This window comes from Macaca thibetana, chromosome 9 (genome assembly GCF_024542745.1).
Source record: "Macaca thibetana thibetana isolate TM-01 chromosome 9, ASM2454274v1, whole genome shotgun sequence".
Classification (NCBI taxonomy): Eukaryota; Metazoa; Chordata; class Mammalia; order Primates; family Cercopithecidae; genus Macaca; species Macaca thibetana.
Window position 1 is genome coordinate 120,768,924 of NC_065586.1, and position 16,391 is coordinate 120,785,314.

Consider the following 16,391-nt stretch of genomic DNA (forward strand, 5'->3'; position numbering starts at 1 on the left):
AGTCACATCTTCCATCTCCTGACACGGTGTTACAGGGAGCCACAGAGCACCTGGGGGAGGCTCACACTCATGCCCTACGGGGGAACGAGCGGAGCACCCACACTCCAGAAATGCAACCCCGCGAGACTGTGGCAGTCGAAAGCAAAAACGAGATCCAGGCCTGAGACAAGAAAGAGAAGCTGAAGAGGGAACAATGCTTTTGGATGAAGATTCTCAAAGATGCTGATAGAGATACGGTGGCCCTGACTCCTGAGGCTCCGGGGTTAGCCAAAGCATGGGCGGGCCCCTTGGTATCTCTGCCTGCCCAGGGTGAAAGGCATCACGCTGCCCTGGACCCTATGCACTCCTGCGTTCTAACTTCAGGCCAGCCTGGGGCCTGCCAGAGATCCTGGCTGGGGCTATTGAGCTCAAAGTGCCAACTTAGCATGGCCCAAAGTATGAAGAACCCCAGTGCCCAGGCAACTGTGTATAAGGCCTGACATGGCCACTAACTCCTCAAATAAGAAAAGTCATTTAGCCTTTGGCATCCTAATCAGACAAGTGCAGAAGGAAGTGCTTGTCTATCTACCAGATCAGCCCCTCCAAAAGACTAGTATTGGTTGTTATAGGGAAAGTTAGGCAGTCTGGAGCCGCATACTGCCCTCTGCCCAGGAGCAGCCAGCCATCAGCTCCCTTTGGTCTTCAGCCTTAAGGGAGGATGGGCTGCAGAGAGAAGAGTGGGCCTGGCCAAGGGAGGTGGTCACTCTGGAAACAAGAGAACAGGCTCTTGGCCTGAGCGTGGGCGTGCGGGAAGGAGCTGAGGGAGCACAGTGCTCCAAGGTCAAATGTCTGGGCTGCCTGCCAGGGGAGCAGCTAATGTTAGAACACTGGAAGGAAGAGCCCACTCGACAGAGGAAGGCACCAGGCAGAGTCGGGGAAAGGGGAACTGGACCCAGCCATGGCTGCTGGCCATGCAAGCGAAGTCAGGGCCATGGGCACAGCTGAGCCTCAGGGCCAACTCTCCCCAGGCAGGTGGGCCCTGTGCTGGGAAAGGCAAAATGCTGAGCACTGGTCAGTCCTTTTTTTCCTTTTTTCCTCACACCTTTCTTTGAGGGAAAGGCAGTTGTTTCACCAGCATTTAGTTTTTTAAAACAGGGGAACCAGAGAACCATGGCATGAACCCCAAAGAAGGCTGGGAGGGAGACCAAGTCCTCACACCCCTCAACAGGCCTCAGAGTTGGCCACGAGCTCCTCCTCCAGTGCCACATGACACCCAGGGTTGCGAGGACCCTGGTGACTTTCCCTTGCACGTTGAGACTTTCCCGCCTCTGTGACTGAGGCCTGACTCTGGGGACCCAGGGTGAGCTGCGCCTCTGGGGTCTGCTCCCATAATTCCAAAGTGGCCTGTGCTGATACCAGTCCCGGCCTCCCCCACAGTCATGCTTTCCTTTTAAATCTTAAACCTCTACTTGTCATCTTCTTAGTCTGATTAGAAAACAAAAGAAAATTTATTTTCCATCGTTCCTGTTGTTATCTTGATGGTATTTACACGGGGATGATGTTACCAGTTTAGGAAGCTAAAGCAAAACCCCGTCAACTTCCTCTGAACCTCTGCTGGCTGTTCAAAGCAAATGCTAGCATCAGCGTATCTCACATTCTGTCCTGTGGATGTCATCACTAGATTAAGATTATTTTCGGTATTTCTTCAGTTATTTACATCGTGTGTCTCTCCCCAAAGCCTGGAGGGGCTCCAAGGTGATCACAGCCTCTGGAATAGGGCCCATGCGAGAAGGTGCTGGGGGGAGCAGACAAGGGCCTGGACTTGAAATCTGTGCCTGGGGCAGCCCCTCCCTGGGCTCTCTGAGCCACAGCTTCCTGTCTGTAAATGGGGTAGAAATGGGTGCACCCCTGCCCCTCAGCAGGTAGCGTGAGACTCAAGGACAGGGAGGAGGTACCTGGACCTCTGGGCATACAGTTTGGATATGTCTGTCCCCTCCAAATCTCATGTTGAAATGTAACCCCCAATGCTGGAGGCAGAGCCTGGGCGGGGGTGTTTGGGTCATGGGAGCGGATCCCTCATGAATGGCTTGGTGGCCTCCCCATGGTAATCAGGGAGTCCTCGCTCTTCTAGTTCATGTGAGGGCTGGTAGTTTAACAGGTCTGGCACCTCCTCCCTTCCCTCTCACTCCCTCTCTCACCTCGTGATACACCTATTCTCCCCTCACCTTCTGCCGTGACTGGAAGCTTCCCTAGGCCTCACTAGAAACAGATGCAGATGCAATACTTTTCCATGCTTCTTTTTTTTCTTTTTTGAGACTGAGTCTCGCTCTGTCACCCAGGCTGGAGTACAGTGGCGCAATCTCGGCTCACTGCAAGCTCCACCTTCCGGGTTCACACCATTCTCCTGCCTCAGGCTCCTGAGTAGGTGGGACTACTACTCAGGCACCCGCCACCACACTCGGCTAATTTTTTGTATTTTCAGTAGAGACGGGGTTTCACCGTGTTAGCCAGGACGGTCTCAATCTCCTGACCTCGTGATAGCCTGCCTCAGCCTCCCAAAGTGCTGGGATTACAGGCTTGAGCCACCGCGCCTGGCCGGTGCCATACTTCTTATACAGCCTGCAGAACCATGAGCCAAGTAAACCTCTTTTCTTTATAAATTACCCAACCTCAGGTATTCCTTACAGCAACATGATATGAACTAACACACTTCCCAAGACCCTCAGCATAGCCGCACCCCCAACATCTTCCTGCTGGCCCACGCTATAGGGCAGGCAGCACTGAGCTGGGCCAGGCCAAGCACTGGCACCCAGTCACTGTGTTCTGGGCGCATCAGCAAACTGAGCAATGAGAAAGCCCTTCTCCAACAGGGCTGTTCCCCACAACAGAGCTCTCATCTGGAGCCAAGGGGAAAGAAGAGGAGGAGGAAGACAGATGGGCCAACACTGGGTGGTTCTGGGCCTGGACAGGTCAGTAACAAAAAGCAGCAGAAAGAAGGATCCTTTCCAACAAAGCAAGGGAGAGTTCAGGAAGAAAGCACAGATTCTAATCTGTGAGGCCACAAGAGAACACGTGGTAGAATCCCTTCCAGCAAAGCTGCCTGCTCTCCCCTGACTGCTTTCCCTTTCTGAGTTTTCCTTCCCTGGCTAGGGCTGGGAGGCCATGCTCCTCCTGGCAGGGGCTCAGGCCACACCTCTTGGAAGAGCAGCTCAGCTGACGTTGGGCCCACATGTCCTGGAAACAACTCTGAGGCCAACACCAGGCAGTCCCACCCTGAGAAGGGACCGAGCACAGAGGCGGCCACTGCAGCCAACAGCACAGCTGGACCCGGGAAGGGCTCCTCCCTCGGGACCTCCAGATGGCTCCTCACCCTTGAGGTCTCTTCTTTTTGGTCAGAGCTACTCTAGTCACACCCACTCAGTCGTGAACTGGAGCAGCAGCCAGAGAGAGAGTAAGACAATGGTGAATGAGAAGAGGCCAGGCGACAGGAACCTGCAAGCTCATCCATCCACAGACATCCACTGAGCACCTGCTAGGGGCTGGGCCCCGTGCATTCAGCAACAAGCAAGAGAGACATCCCCTGCCTTCACAAAGCTCCCATTCTAGTATAAGGACTCAGTCAAGATCCATAAGGACATGTTTAAAAGTGCCAAGTACCTAAGAGGGAAAAAGATAGGAAAAGAGGAGAGAAAGTGTGGTGGGGGTAAGGGGTGGGAGCTGGTGCTGGGACTGAACTGTAGGTTGAGTGGCCAGAGAAGAAAGGAGGGAGGGAGCATGTCCTACTGTGGGGAGAGAGCTCCAGGCCAAGGAAAAAGTGCAAAGGCCCGAGGCAGGCTCACACTCAGCGTGTTGGAACAGGGGGGCCAGTGGGGACGGAGCAGAGGGGCAGAGTGGCAGAGATGAGGTCAGAGCAGCCACATGGACAAGAATCCATGGGGCCACATACATCCTAGTAAGGGCTGGGTGTTTGCTAAGCATTCAGGGTAAAGCCAGTGGAAGCTTCTACACAGTGGAGGACAGCTCTGACTAGGATTCTCTCTGGCTGCTGGGCGGAGAACAGGTTAAAAAGAGCCAGAGGCAGGGGACCAGTTACCACAAGAATCCATGTGAGAGAACAGCAAGTGGAACCAGGGTGGTGGCAGTGGGGCTGGTAAGAAGTAATCACATTACATAGCAAATATGAACTGGAAAGAACGGGGTAGTGGCAGAAGAGCCGAATGGTCACAGCAGCTCTACTCCTTGCTGCAGTGACCAAGGCTGCCATCGAGCAAACACACCTCAGGTGCCTGCTGTCTGCCCTGCCCCAGTAGTGCTGGGGCCATGGGGAGAAGCAAAGCTGAGTCCCTACCCTTGCAGCTGGGGGTGACACCCCAGGGAGACCTCACAGGCTGAGGGCCATGAGCAGAGTGCACCAGTGTCGTGCCTGGTAAGGGCTGGAGAGACCTGACTGAGGGAGGGCCGCCAAGACTGGCGTCCAGACACCAGGCAGTGGGCAGAGGCCTGAACGCAGGCTCAGGAAGTGGGGCTGGAGGGGTTGGAGGGAAAGGGGAGGTGCAGCCAGTGAGGCAGTTACTGCCTGCTCCAGGCTGCAGCTGCCTCATTTGTAAAACGAGGAGGCTAGACCCAGTGGTTTCTAAGCCACTTCTTCTCACCCTTCAAGGCCAAATCAAGTATCCCTGCTCTGCAAGGCCTTCCCTGGTGTGCTACAGCCAGGCTGCCCTGCTCCTCTACACGCCCTGGGCTTCCCGTGGGCTTCGGCTGCGAGTTCTTGTCCATGGGAACCTCAAGTTGTCACTGTATTCACAGCTCTCCAGACACCCTCTCTCTAGACCCAGAGCTTCTCAAGGGTGAGAAGTACAGGGCCTGGCTCTGGCTCATCCTGTTCCCCAAACTCCTCCAGCCTAGTGCCCAACACACGGAAGGCGCTCTGTGAGGCCTGCGAAAAGAATACAGATCTCGGTGGCTTTCCCAAGCTCCTGACACAGGCAGAGACCTAGGTCTCATCTGCTCAAGGTCTGGTTTCACTGGCATGAGATAGGGGAAGGCGGCCCACCAAGGAGGCTTAGCGTGGGTCCTCGCGAGGGGCTGTGAAGGGTGCCAGGAGGGGTCCTGGGTGAGGCAACCCTGGGCAGTTGGGCCTTCCTGACCACAGAAGCTGCAGAGAGTTCCGAAGACTCGCCCATCTCCACAAGACTGCTTATGACTGAGCGTGGCTTCCCGCTCCCTCCACAGGCGAGCAGCCCCCACTCACATCTGAGAACTGGGCTTCGAAGGACAGGTCTGCTGACAGGGTTCAGCTATTGAAGGTTGGCTTGCTTGCAGTCTAAGAAGGCCGAGTTAGCTACCTCTCTGCACTAGTCCACCACATGGTCCAGGGTGAACCACCTTTGGCAGAGGGTGGCTGTTGCCATAGCTCACCACACCGTCTTTCCCCATCGTCTCCCACTCTTGACGTTCCTGAGGCAGCACCACCCTTCAGAGGGATAGGCTTATCTTAGCCCCCATTCAGGGCACCACCCCTCTCTGGAAACCACCTCCCCTTAACGGGTGGAGACAGAAGGAATGTCAGTCCTGGCCTGGCAGGCTGCAGAACCACACTTGCTGTTATTTACCAGGGGATAGCCTCCCCTCCTCATTCACCAGATGACCTCAAATCTGAGCTGACTTCCTTCTTTCCAGCGAGTTGTCAGTCAAACTCTGCTCCTGTGCCCTGTCGCCCCAGCCCAGGACGCCTCACAGAGCTTTGCTCTTGGGGGCTCTGGACTCAATTTGCTAAGCCTGGGTGCTCAGTCCACAGCCCTATCTGTACATCAGGCCTCAGAAATGGTCAGGGAAAGCAGGAAGCCTGCCAGGTCCTCACCAGTTCAGGGCTGAAGGTCCCACATGCGATGGAGTCAGCTCCCCGGGTGCTGAGGCTTTCACTTAGGACCATCACCATGATAAGGGCCTCAGGCGCTGGGCTCCATCCCAGGGTGGGTATCAGCCATCTTCACTTGGGCAGACTTGGGCTGGGTACCTCCTGGGAAATTGATGTCAGCAGAAACAGCTCCTCATTGGCCGCTCACCCTTGGGGTGGGGCCGTTCTGGGAAATGGCCAAGTGTGGTCAACTCCCTGGAAAGACAAAAGAAAAGCAAAAGGATTCAGGACTAAGAAAGACCAAGGCCCTGAGAGTCACCCCTCTCACAGTACTGGAAACCCCAGGGGATTGGAACCACCTCTCTGCTAAAGGAGATGTACTCAGGGAGAGTCACCAAGGCCCAGAGTTACCTTCTCAGAGCTCCCCACACCCCTGCCATGCCAGCCTTGGGCTGCCTCACTTGTAAAATGGCCTGGTGGGTAGAACAACAGATTGGGGTCCAGCCACGTGATACCTTTAAGATCTATCTCAGGGTCTGGGTGGCTAACAATCTGCTGTCCCTGCAGCATACTCAAGTCACGTGACATCTTACCACTGAGCTGGCTTTACAGGCAGCTTTAGCACACACCAGGATGCATTAAAGTAGGCCAAGGGTCAGAACATGCCTCATCCCCACATCCAACACCAAACGGGTCGGCCCTCAGGCAGCCAACTGGCAGCAGGGGGCCAGCAGTCAGCATGCTGGCTCCCTTCTCCACCCAGTTATGAACAGAAGCTACTGGAACAATAAGGAGGGTCCATTTAAAAAGGCATATATTTGGCCAGGCATGGTGACTCATGCCTGTAATCCCAGCACTTTGGGAGGTTGAGGCAGGTGGATCACCAGAGGTCAGGAGGTCGAGACCAGCCTGGTCAACATGGTGAAACCCCATCTCTACTAAAAATACAAAATATTAGCTGGGTGTGGTGGCATGCACTGTAATTGGAGCTACTTGGGAGGCTGAGGCAGGAGAATCACTTGAACCTGGGAGGCAGAGGTTGCAGTGAGCCAAGATCGCACCACTGCACTCCAGGTTGGGCAACAAGAGTGAAACTCCGTCCCCCCACCAAAAAAAAAAGGCATACATTTCTGGTCCTTGGAAGTGCCACATTTCAACATCAACATCTTTGTAACACTGGGGGCCTTCACAGCTTTGTCATCTTCCCCAGAAAGAACTAAACTAAGTGAGCTTCCAGCAGTGATGGGACCCACTCAGCATTGCCATTGTGCACAGCCTATCCGCAGCCCCTCTCCGATAACCCACCACCATTTCCCACCAAGTAAATGAAGAAAGAGTGCAGCCTTCAGTTCAGGTTTGAAAAATCCCTCCTTACAAACTCACGTCTCTATTTCCCCATGCAGCTAAACCTTCAAAGAAAGTCACACAGATACAAGGAACCTGAGGATCACCACCAAAAAGTAAAAAAGAATGATGATAATAGTATTAAATAGAAAAGCAGCTCCTAATCTGTAATCAGAAACAAACTGCTCAACACAGGAGAACGTTTTAGAATCTGCTGCTCTGTGTAAAAATTAATTGCACCCTGGTATTTACTTGCTGTCCAGATTGTAAATCATATTTTCCTGTTTACTTCAATTAGACTTTACAGTGGGTGTTATTGAAATTGCTCAATTACAGGCCAGCTGGCAAGCACAGGAAAATTACCTTCTACTGTTCTTCGAAAACAAGGTTCATCCAAAGTGCAAAAGCAGAGAAGGGGAGGAGGGAAATCAATACATGTTCCAAAGCTTGACTGTTCAGGAAGAGAGCCCAGGGGAGGCTGAAGATTCCCAGGTCTCATTGAGAGATCTGGTGCACAGGTTCAACACCACCACATCAATCTAGAAGTGACACGTTCTGACCAACTGTGGTCTGTTCAAGGAAAGAGTTTCAGACCACTCCTGCAAGTTCTGGCCAGGCAGCTGGGTTCAGGAACAGGCCAGAGAGGTGCTCCTGGATTTGCCTTTCAAAGCAGCCTTTTGTGTCTCCTCAGTGGAGGAGGCCTAATGGCAGCCATCATCTTTCTGTGTGTGAACCCCAATTCAGCTCTCAGGCAGCCAGCCTTAGGCACAAGGCCTGGGAGGTGAGCTGCCCGTTCCCTCCTCCCCCATTTCCATCCTCTCTAGGAAGCCAGGTGAGTTCAGTAGCTACAGAGGCTCAGATCCTGAGTCAAGCACAACTGAGTTGGAATCCCAGCTCTTGAAATACATTGTTTGAGTGGCCTTTGCCAAGTTACTCTCAGAGCCTCAGTTTCTCTCTCTGTACAGCAGGGAAAACAGTGCTTGCCTCACAAGGTTACTGTATCTGATGAAAACAGAGCCCAAGTCCTTTGCACGCTGCCTCGCTCATCCAGGTGAGTGCTCAATCAACAGCAGCTACTGCTAGCAGTTTCATGGGGGAGGCGGGAATCCAGATCCTCTTCTCGGCAATGGACGCCCAAGCGGCCATCCTCTCAAACGTGTTTAAAGAGAAACGAGCTAAATTCTGTCAATAAGGGCCTGGCTATATGATGGCCCATCCCTCTGGTGAAGTAGGAGGAGGCCGGTAAGAATGAAACTGTGGAAGTCTGTCGCCATGGGAACACATCAGCCCATCCAGACACAGCTCTGCACAAAGCAGGAAGCCAGAACGAGGCAAAGATGGGGCAGCCCAGCTCTCTCCAGCTCCATCCCCAGCAGAGTCCCGACAAGGAGCCAGGGCTCAGAGAGGCAGCAGAAGCACCAAAAGCGCATGGGCAACTGGGTGGTCAGCACATGTGACAGGCATGGAAAGGAGAAGGCAGGTGTAGCACAATCCCTGCCCTGGGAGGTCCCATAGAGAGTGCAGTGACCCAGCCAACACATTTCAGAGGCAGGCAGAAAGGGGGACGAGACGTCAGAGGTAGGCTTTAAAGAGACTCCTTTGCACTGTAAGAGCCCAAGAGTGGGGACAACCTCGATGCCTGCAAACAAGGCGAACTGGTTAAATAAATTACGGTGTTGTTACATAAGGGAATACCATGTGGCCTTCAAAAATACTATAATAAGCCAGTTCAAACTGTACAGATATGAAACAATCTCCAAGAAATGCTATAAAGTGACAAAGGCAAGAAGAGCCAAGTCCACCAGCCTGAGCGACAGAGTGAGTCTCCGCCTCAAAAACAAACAAACAAACAAACAAACAAAGAGTCCAGCATGGTCCCACACAGTGGTTGCCTGGAGAAGGGAATGATGGTTCTGGAGAGGAACCACGTCCAACCCTATGTGAGGTTTGAATATTCCATCCCACATCCGCCCATGGTACTTTTAGTTCTTAAGAAACAGGCAAGATTTCATCAGGAAGGGCAGGGCACCCAGGCAGAGGGAAGGGTGTAAGCAAGGCGTGGCGCCGGGCCAGCCTCAGAGTATGGGAATGGTGAGAACGCTGGTGGCTGGCACACAGGGCACGCAGAGGGCATAGCAGCAGGATGGCAGCTAGAGAGAGACTCAAACCAGACCCAGGGCTCCGAATGTCACACTCAGTGGAGACCTTATCATTGTGGCTGTGGGGGCTCCTGAAGGAAATTAGAAGCTGGAGTTGGCTGCTTTGATCTGTTAGGCGAGCAATTTTTTCTGAACCCTTTGCAACACCTACCACAATCCCTCACATACCCTAACAGCTCAAAACACATTTCCGGAATCGAGCTAAATTGTAGCAACATCTGAAATGATCTGGGCAGGTTCTCAGAATTTGTGAGGCGAATCCAGACCAGCAGAGCCCAGCACGATCTAGAATTTCCTGGGATTCCTATGACCCGTGGGCCTGGCCTGGCCAACTTCACTGGGGAATGCCAGGACCAGGCCGGAGACTTCGAGCCCAGTCTGCAAACACGGTCAGGGTCTTCTCAAAGAGAAGCCGGGGGCGCGGCCAGGAAAAAGACAATAACTGGGTGATCCCACAGGGGGCAAGGTGGAAGCCTCGCAAAGCCTTCCCACAGGCCACCTCTGGGACACAGACCCTGCCATGGTCTAGTGGGTTTTCTCTTAACCTATATCAAGAATCACTTCTATCTATTGAGCACCTACTAGCTACCAGGCACTTTACACACATTAGCCACAAGCCAGGTTGAATTAGCCCCATTTTACAGCCATATACAGCAACTCACTCAGGGTCCGGGTTCAAAGCTGGGATGTGAACCCTGGTGAGCCAGCACCCAGGTCTGCACTTCCCACCAGTGCCTTGCCCCTCCATCCCCTAAAAAACCCCTTCAAATGCCCATTCAAACAACTACCAGCAAGAGTTCTCCTTTGCATTTATTCCAGAGAGATTAAGATTTACGTTCACACACAAATGTTTGTAACAGCTCTTTATTCATAACAGCCCAAACCAGGAAATACTCTAGAGACCCTTCGCTCAATGAATAATTAAACAAAATGTGGCAGGGCACAGCCACACTGTGGAATACTACTCAGCAATAAAAAGGAATCAACCAGAGACACACGCCACAACCTGGATGAGCCTCCAGAGACTCATGCAGAGTGAAACAGCCAGTCCCCAAAGGCTCACTATTCTAGGAGTCCATTTATATCCCTTTCTTAAAATGACAAAATTATAGAATTAGTGCAGAGATGAATGGCTGTCAGGGGTTGGGGATGGGGCGTGGGAGCAGGAGGGAAATGGGCATGGCTGGGAAAAGGCAGCGGGAGGGATCCTTGGAGATGGAGATACTCTGTCTCAACTGTATCTGTGACAATTTTCTGCTTGTGATACTGCATTAGTTTGGTAGGATGTTACCATTAGGGGACAGTGAGTAAGGGGTATGTGAGATTTCTCTGTATTATTTCCTGTAACTGCATGAGTGTACATGATCTCCAAAAAAAAAAAAAAAAAATTTTTTTAAATAAATCCCAGCCGGGCACGGTGGCTCACGCCTGTAATCCCAGCACTTTGTGAGGCCGAGGCAGGCAGATCACGAGGTCAGCAGATCGAGACCATCTTGGCTAACACGGTGAAACTCCGTCTCCACTAAAAATACAAAAAAATTAGCTGGACATGGTGGCGGGTGCCTGTAGTCCCAGCTACTTGGCAGGCTGAGGCAGGAGAATGGCGTGAACCCAGGAGGCGGAGCTTGCAGTGAGCCGAGATCACGCCACTGCACTCCAGCCTGGGAGACAGAGCAAGACTCCGTCTCAAAAAAATAAAAAAATTAAAAAAAAATCCCAATCTATGCATTTATCAAAATTCATAGAACTAACCACCAAAAGACTGTATTAGGCTACATATAAATTTTTAAAACTTTTTTTAAAGCCCACTGATTATACCAGGGAGACCATGTGCAAGGGGAGGTGGGGGAACGTGTGTGTGCTGTGGAATTTGGCAGCCCCGGCCTTTGCCATAAAATCACTTGACTTCAGTTTCCTCATCTTTAAAACGGGGGTGAGGCTCGTCACAGTGGCTCACACCAGTGATCTCAGCATTTGAGAGGTTGAAGCAAAAGGACTGCTTGAGACCAGGAGTTCAAGACCAGCCTAGGCAACACGGCAAGACTCCATCTCTACAAAAAATAAAAACTAAAACAAAAATAGCCAGGCGTGGGAGTGTATGCCTGTAGTCCCAGCTACTCAGAAGTCTGAGGCAAAATCGCTTGAGCCCAGGAGTTTGAGGTTACAAATGAGCTATGATCATGCTACTGCACTCCAGCCTGGTGATAGAGGGAGATCTTGTATCAAAAGAAATAATTAAGCTGGGTGCAGTGGGTCATGCCTGTAATCCCAGCACTACGGGAGGCTGACGTTGGTGGATCACTCGAAGTCAGGAGTTCAAGACCAGCTTGGCCAACATGGTGAAATCCCAACTGTACTAAAAATATAAAAATTAGCTGGGCATGGTGGTCCATGCCTGTAATCCCAGCTACTCAGGAGGCTGAAGCACAGGAAACACTTGAATCTGGGAGGCAGAGGCTGCAGTGAGCCAAGATTACACCACTGTACTCTAGCCTGGGCCACAGAGCAATACTCTGTCTCAAAAAATAATAGTAACTACTATTATTATTATTAATTAAATAAACACAGTGAGGATAATACCTTTGCCCTGGGGCTGCTGGGAGATTTAAATAAGAAAACACATATAAAAGAGCTCGGCACAGAGAAGGCCAGGCATTGGTGTCCATTCCCCTTTGCACAAGTAGCAATCGTGGGCCGCACTCTCATCGGGCACCATCCTTGCATCTCGACTGCAGTTTTCCTTGCCCTGTATTTAAGTCTTGTATTGTCACTTCCCAGTCCCCGCATTCACCTCCCACCTCTCTCCCGTGACTCCCTGGGCAGTGCTCATGATAGGGGGCCTCCAGCCTGCCTCCATACACAGCTAGGGCTACCCAGTATCTGCCAAAGGAGGGCTGGGTGAGGATCTCCCCTTGGTTGGCACCCCAACCTGATCATGGGGACACAGTGCTCTCTGACTCAACCCCAGGAGCCCCTACTCAATGAATCATCTTCACCAGGATTTCCACTGAAAAGAGCAAAAAGCAAGGTCAGACTTTCCATTGATCCATGTGTATGCTCCCTGGGTGCAGACAAGGTGGCAGAGGGCCCCTGCCCACCTCCCAAGTCCTCACCTCTAAAGTGCATCTGCCCAAGAACAGCCCCAAACTCGCCAGCATTGTGCCCAAAGCAAGGCCTATGGGTGGGAGGGCACACACACAGGTGGCTGCTGCCGTGGTCAGCAAGACGCCCCAGGCCCAGAGCCTACCTCCACCTCCATGTGCCCCACACAGCCACACTTCTAGCCACAGCCCTCCACCCTCACCTCCTTTCCCCTCTCCCTGGGCATCCACCAGAGGCTGGGTTCTTCTCAGCTAATCCTCTCACGTTCCTATGAACAGGCATTATGGTTGGCAGCATGCACATTTTCCAGATGGGAAGATTGAGGCTCCAAGAAAAGAAATCAAGTCATTTGCCCAATATCCTACAGCTAGCAGGGGCAAGACCAGGATTCAAATCCCCAGGCCACTCTGTCTCTGACACCACAGAAACAGGGGAGAAAGCTTTGCTCTCACACAAGTTATTGCTAACATGAAATGTTCTTGCTTTTGTTCTACAGTCTTCAATGTGTCTTCATTTGTTTGCCACCACTGAACACAGCTGTCTGCTATCACTGTAGCCTGGGACTCTCAGCTTCCAGCAAGTGGGAGCCCCACCTGGCTCATCCACTTCAAAAGAGGATTGCATGCTAACGAATTAATACATACAAGAAAGTGTTGCAAACTCTACAATCCTATATAAATCTTAAGAAGATTGGAGGAGTTTACCAAATGCTCTGTAATGCATTTTGAAGGGCTATCCCTTAAAAGAAACTGACCATACTAGAAATCATCAAGACAAGTTTTTCCTTCTTTTAGTGTCTTTATTTAGTCTGTACTTACTACTCGCACACGTTAGTTTCAGTTAATTTTACCACCTTAAAAAGAGGACTCAGATCAAAACCCAAACATGAACTTAGCCACTGACAGTGATTTTCCTGGTGGCTCACGGAAGCCATTGCTCTCAGAGCTTCCATTTCCCCCTCCCATTCAGCAAAGGAAATGGGAGGGAAAGACAGCAATTCCGCAAGGTCTTTGTGCACTTTGAAACTTTTGTAGCTTCAGTTGTTGGTGTGACAAAAGCCATCTGTAGACAGAATCTAGAAGCAAGTATATGAACATTTGGGGAAGGGTGTTGCTTAGTGGGTCATGTTGTCTCCTGCCAAATTCTGTGACAACCCAAAAGTGCAAGAAGGGTTCCGAGAAGAGCCGAATGCTGCAGTCAAGCTTCATATCCACCAAGACAAAGGGCTTTAATCTGCTTGGGGACGATTCCGCTCGCTGATTTTATATACTAACTAAGTCATCTGAGTCTAAAGGATAAAAGTTAAAAGCTGCCTAAGAACTTTATCCAGGGCCTCTACTTTCCCAGACTAAGTTGATACTGGAAAGACAGTCTGGCGTTTCAACCAGAGGACAGAGCCCACGAATGTGCAGCTTCCATACTATAGTGAACATTTCAACGACCCCGCAGCCGGGGTTCCCATATCTTCAGGTCCTACTGAGAAACAACAGACAGACAGACCTGCCGGCACCACCCTCAACGCACAGAAAAAAAGAGGCAAAGAAAACCCCTTTCATCAGTACTTTGCTAGTGCAGAAGTAACAGGTGACACAGAGCCTACCTTTTAACGCAGCACGAGGAAAATACTAGCCATAGCAACAGGGCCAGGCCCTGTGCTTACTGCAACCTCAGAGTATCCCTGTCAGAGGGCGCTACTGTTATCCCATTTTACAGAGGGGGAAACTGAAGCCCAGGCTCAAGGTCACCCAGTTGTGAACAAGGCACAAAGATTCAACCCACATCTACTGAACTCCAAAGTCTTTGTCTTAACACCTGGACCCCACTACTCCAGGATCTTTAAGTTTCATTGTTAATCATCCCTTCAGTACTTGATTTGTCAGCTAAATGATCAAATGCCAAAGCAGGCACCAATTTTGCAATATACACACTCTCTAATACAGCCCATCCTAAGGTGTCCCAGCCAAACATCAACCTTCTGGAACTGATGTTGAAACATGGTATTAGGGGTTCCACTGCAGGCAGGAAAAATGGGCAGATGACGAGTATCTTGGAGAGGGTAGAAGTGGGACAGGAAGTCATCACTTTCCATTTTTAACTGCATGGATGTACAGACGTGCTGGATAACTTGCAAAGGGTGAAGTGTCTCCCAGGAAGCTCAGGGTGCTTCTGGGCCTGCAGGGAGTCACAATGGCTTCTTGCAACCCCAGCTGGAACCTGTATCCATCTGTCCCTATCTCCCCAGGTCCTGTGCCTCTTGCCTCTGCCTCCACCACAGCCACCCTGCCCTTCTCTCAAAGTTCATTTCCACGTTGTTTGTGAGGAGCCCTCCCCTCCACATGTGCAGCCTAGGTGTGGCCCTCCCTCAGTCATCCTGTGGCCTCAGCACACAGCCTGCCCACAGCAGCAACCTGACTGATGCCTATCTGCTAAGTCAGTATCACAGCAAGAGCACTGAACTTGAGTCCACGCTCAGCCTAGCTCAGTCCCAGAGGAGCTGCAGGGCCCTGACTGAGCTCTGTAACTTTGCTCAGCTTTCTGCCTTTGTAACAGGTAAGAAGTCACCCTTGTTCTGCCCGCCTCAGCTATAAGTTAGGGAGGTAACACCCTGTAGGTGGGGCACTACAAAAATATCCCTAAAAACACTGAAATCCTTAGGCAGGCACAATTCCTAGCAGGGCACAGACCCTTATTAAATGCTTATAAATTGGATAAAAGCATCTCGTCTTCACAGCTACAGCATTAGCTTCTAGGGGCCAAGAATATGCTTTTGAGTCCTCCAAGCACCTCGCTCCTGCAAGTGGGCTGGTGGACATTCAGCAGGGCGAGTGAGAGTGGCTGGCTGCAGGCATGAAGCACCTGCTGTCCCTAGACAGAGAGGGCATACTCACCCCTCCCTCCACAGGAAGGTGTGTCCTTGGAGGTGCTTTCTTCAGTAACTGGGGCTAAAACATATTCCCTGATCTAGTCCTTCAGGTAATCAAAGGCTGCCAAAGGCCACACTTGGGGAAGGACTGGGAGTCACACTACACAGCTTGAAAGAGACTTGACCTGTGTCCCTGGCTGAACAAAGTGGCCCAAGCTCCCCTATGTGTCTCCTTAATGTAAGGGGGGAAAGCAAAACAAGACAAAACAGTAAACTGAGCTGCTGAACCAAATCGGAACTCTGCTCTCCTGGACTTTTCAATGTTGTAGGGATTTTCTTTTTAAAGCAAATAACATTTCAAGAGGAGGGGGAGGAATGACATTATTCAGGGACATAAAAGTGCTGAGATCCAAAAAGCCAAAACAAATCTGAACATGGGAATGAGACAGCCCATGTAGTTTCTTGAAACTGAAGCCAACTGCATGCATGACTTGTCAAGAGTTCATTTATCAGTGAAAAATAACTGACAGACAAGGTTCCTATACGCACTCCCGTAATTCTCACGACTGCTCATGTACTTTTAACCCACAAACACTATGAAAGAAGAGCTTGCTCTAGACTGGACGTTGCATGATACACTCAAAAGGAAGAAGACAGGGACAAGAGGCACGGAGAGAGGAGAACTCACACTTACCGAGTGGCCACAGAGCTAGATGCCGCCTTCTGCTCCAAACCAGAGGAAGGGAAAGAATGGGAAGAGAATCAGAGGACAATGAGGAGACTGCAGCAGGCCCCAAAGATAATCTACTATCATGTTAAGCCACTTAGCCTAAGACAACCATGACCTGTTCTTCAGTCGGACCTATTTACAAGTATACTGAATTTACTCAAACCATGACTAAAAACCCACAGAAGAGGGGTGAAAAAAAAAGATTTAAAAACAAAAATGGAAAGACCCAAACAAAAGGCTGTGTGGCCTAGGTGGATCAAGCAGGACTTAGGGGATGGGGGCTCTGGGCCTGACAGTGCCACTTACTGGCTCTGCCCAATTTGCCAAGTTATTTCCCTCCTCGGAGCCTCAGTTCCC

The 16,391-nt window shown here is 51.2% G+C and overlaps 2 protein-coding genes across 6 annotated transcripts in view; one reads left to right on the forward strand and one right to left on the reverse strand.

Annotated features, from left to right (window-relative positions):
- The window catches only part of ABRAXAS2 (abraxas 2, BRISC complex subunit), a 943,775-nt gene that overhangs the window by 810,518 nt on the left and 116,866 nt on the right, over positions 1-16,391 (forward strand). The window lies entirely within an intron of this gene.
- FAM53B (family with sequence similarity 53 member B) overlaps positions 1-16,391 on the reverse strand; it is a 255,921-nt gene that overhangs the window by 212,511 nt on the left and 27,019 nt on the right. For all 5 annotated transcript variants that reach the window (XR_007728722.1, XM_050803753.1, XM_050803751.1 and 2 more), the window contains exon 2: positions 5,840-6,091. Coding sequence is in view for 4 of the 5 variants with exons in the window: in XM_050803753.1 (XP_050659710.1) it covers positions 5,840-5,917 (78 nt within the window). In the remaining variant the exon portion in view is untranslated. The remainder of the gene's footprint in view (positions 1-5,839; positions 6,092-16,391) is intronic.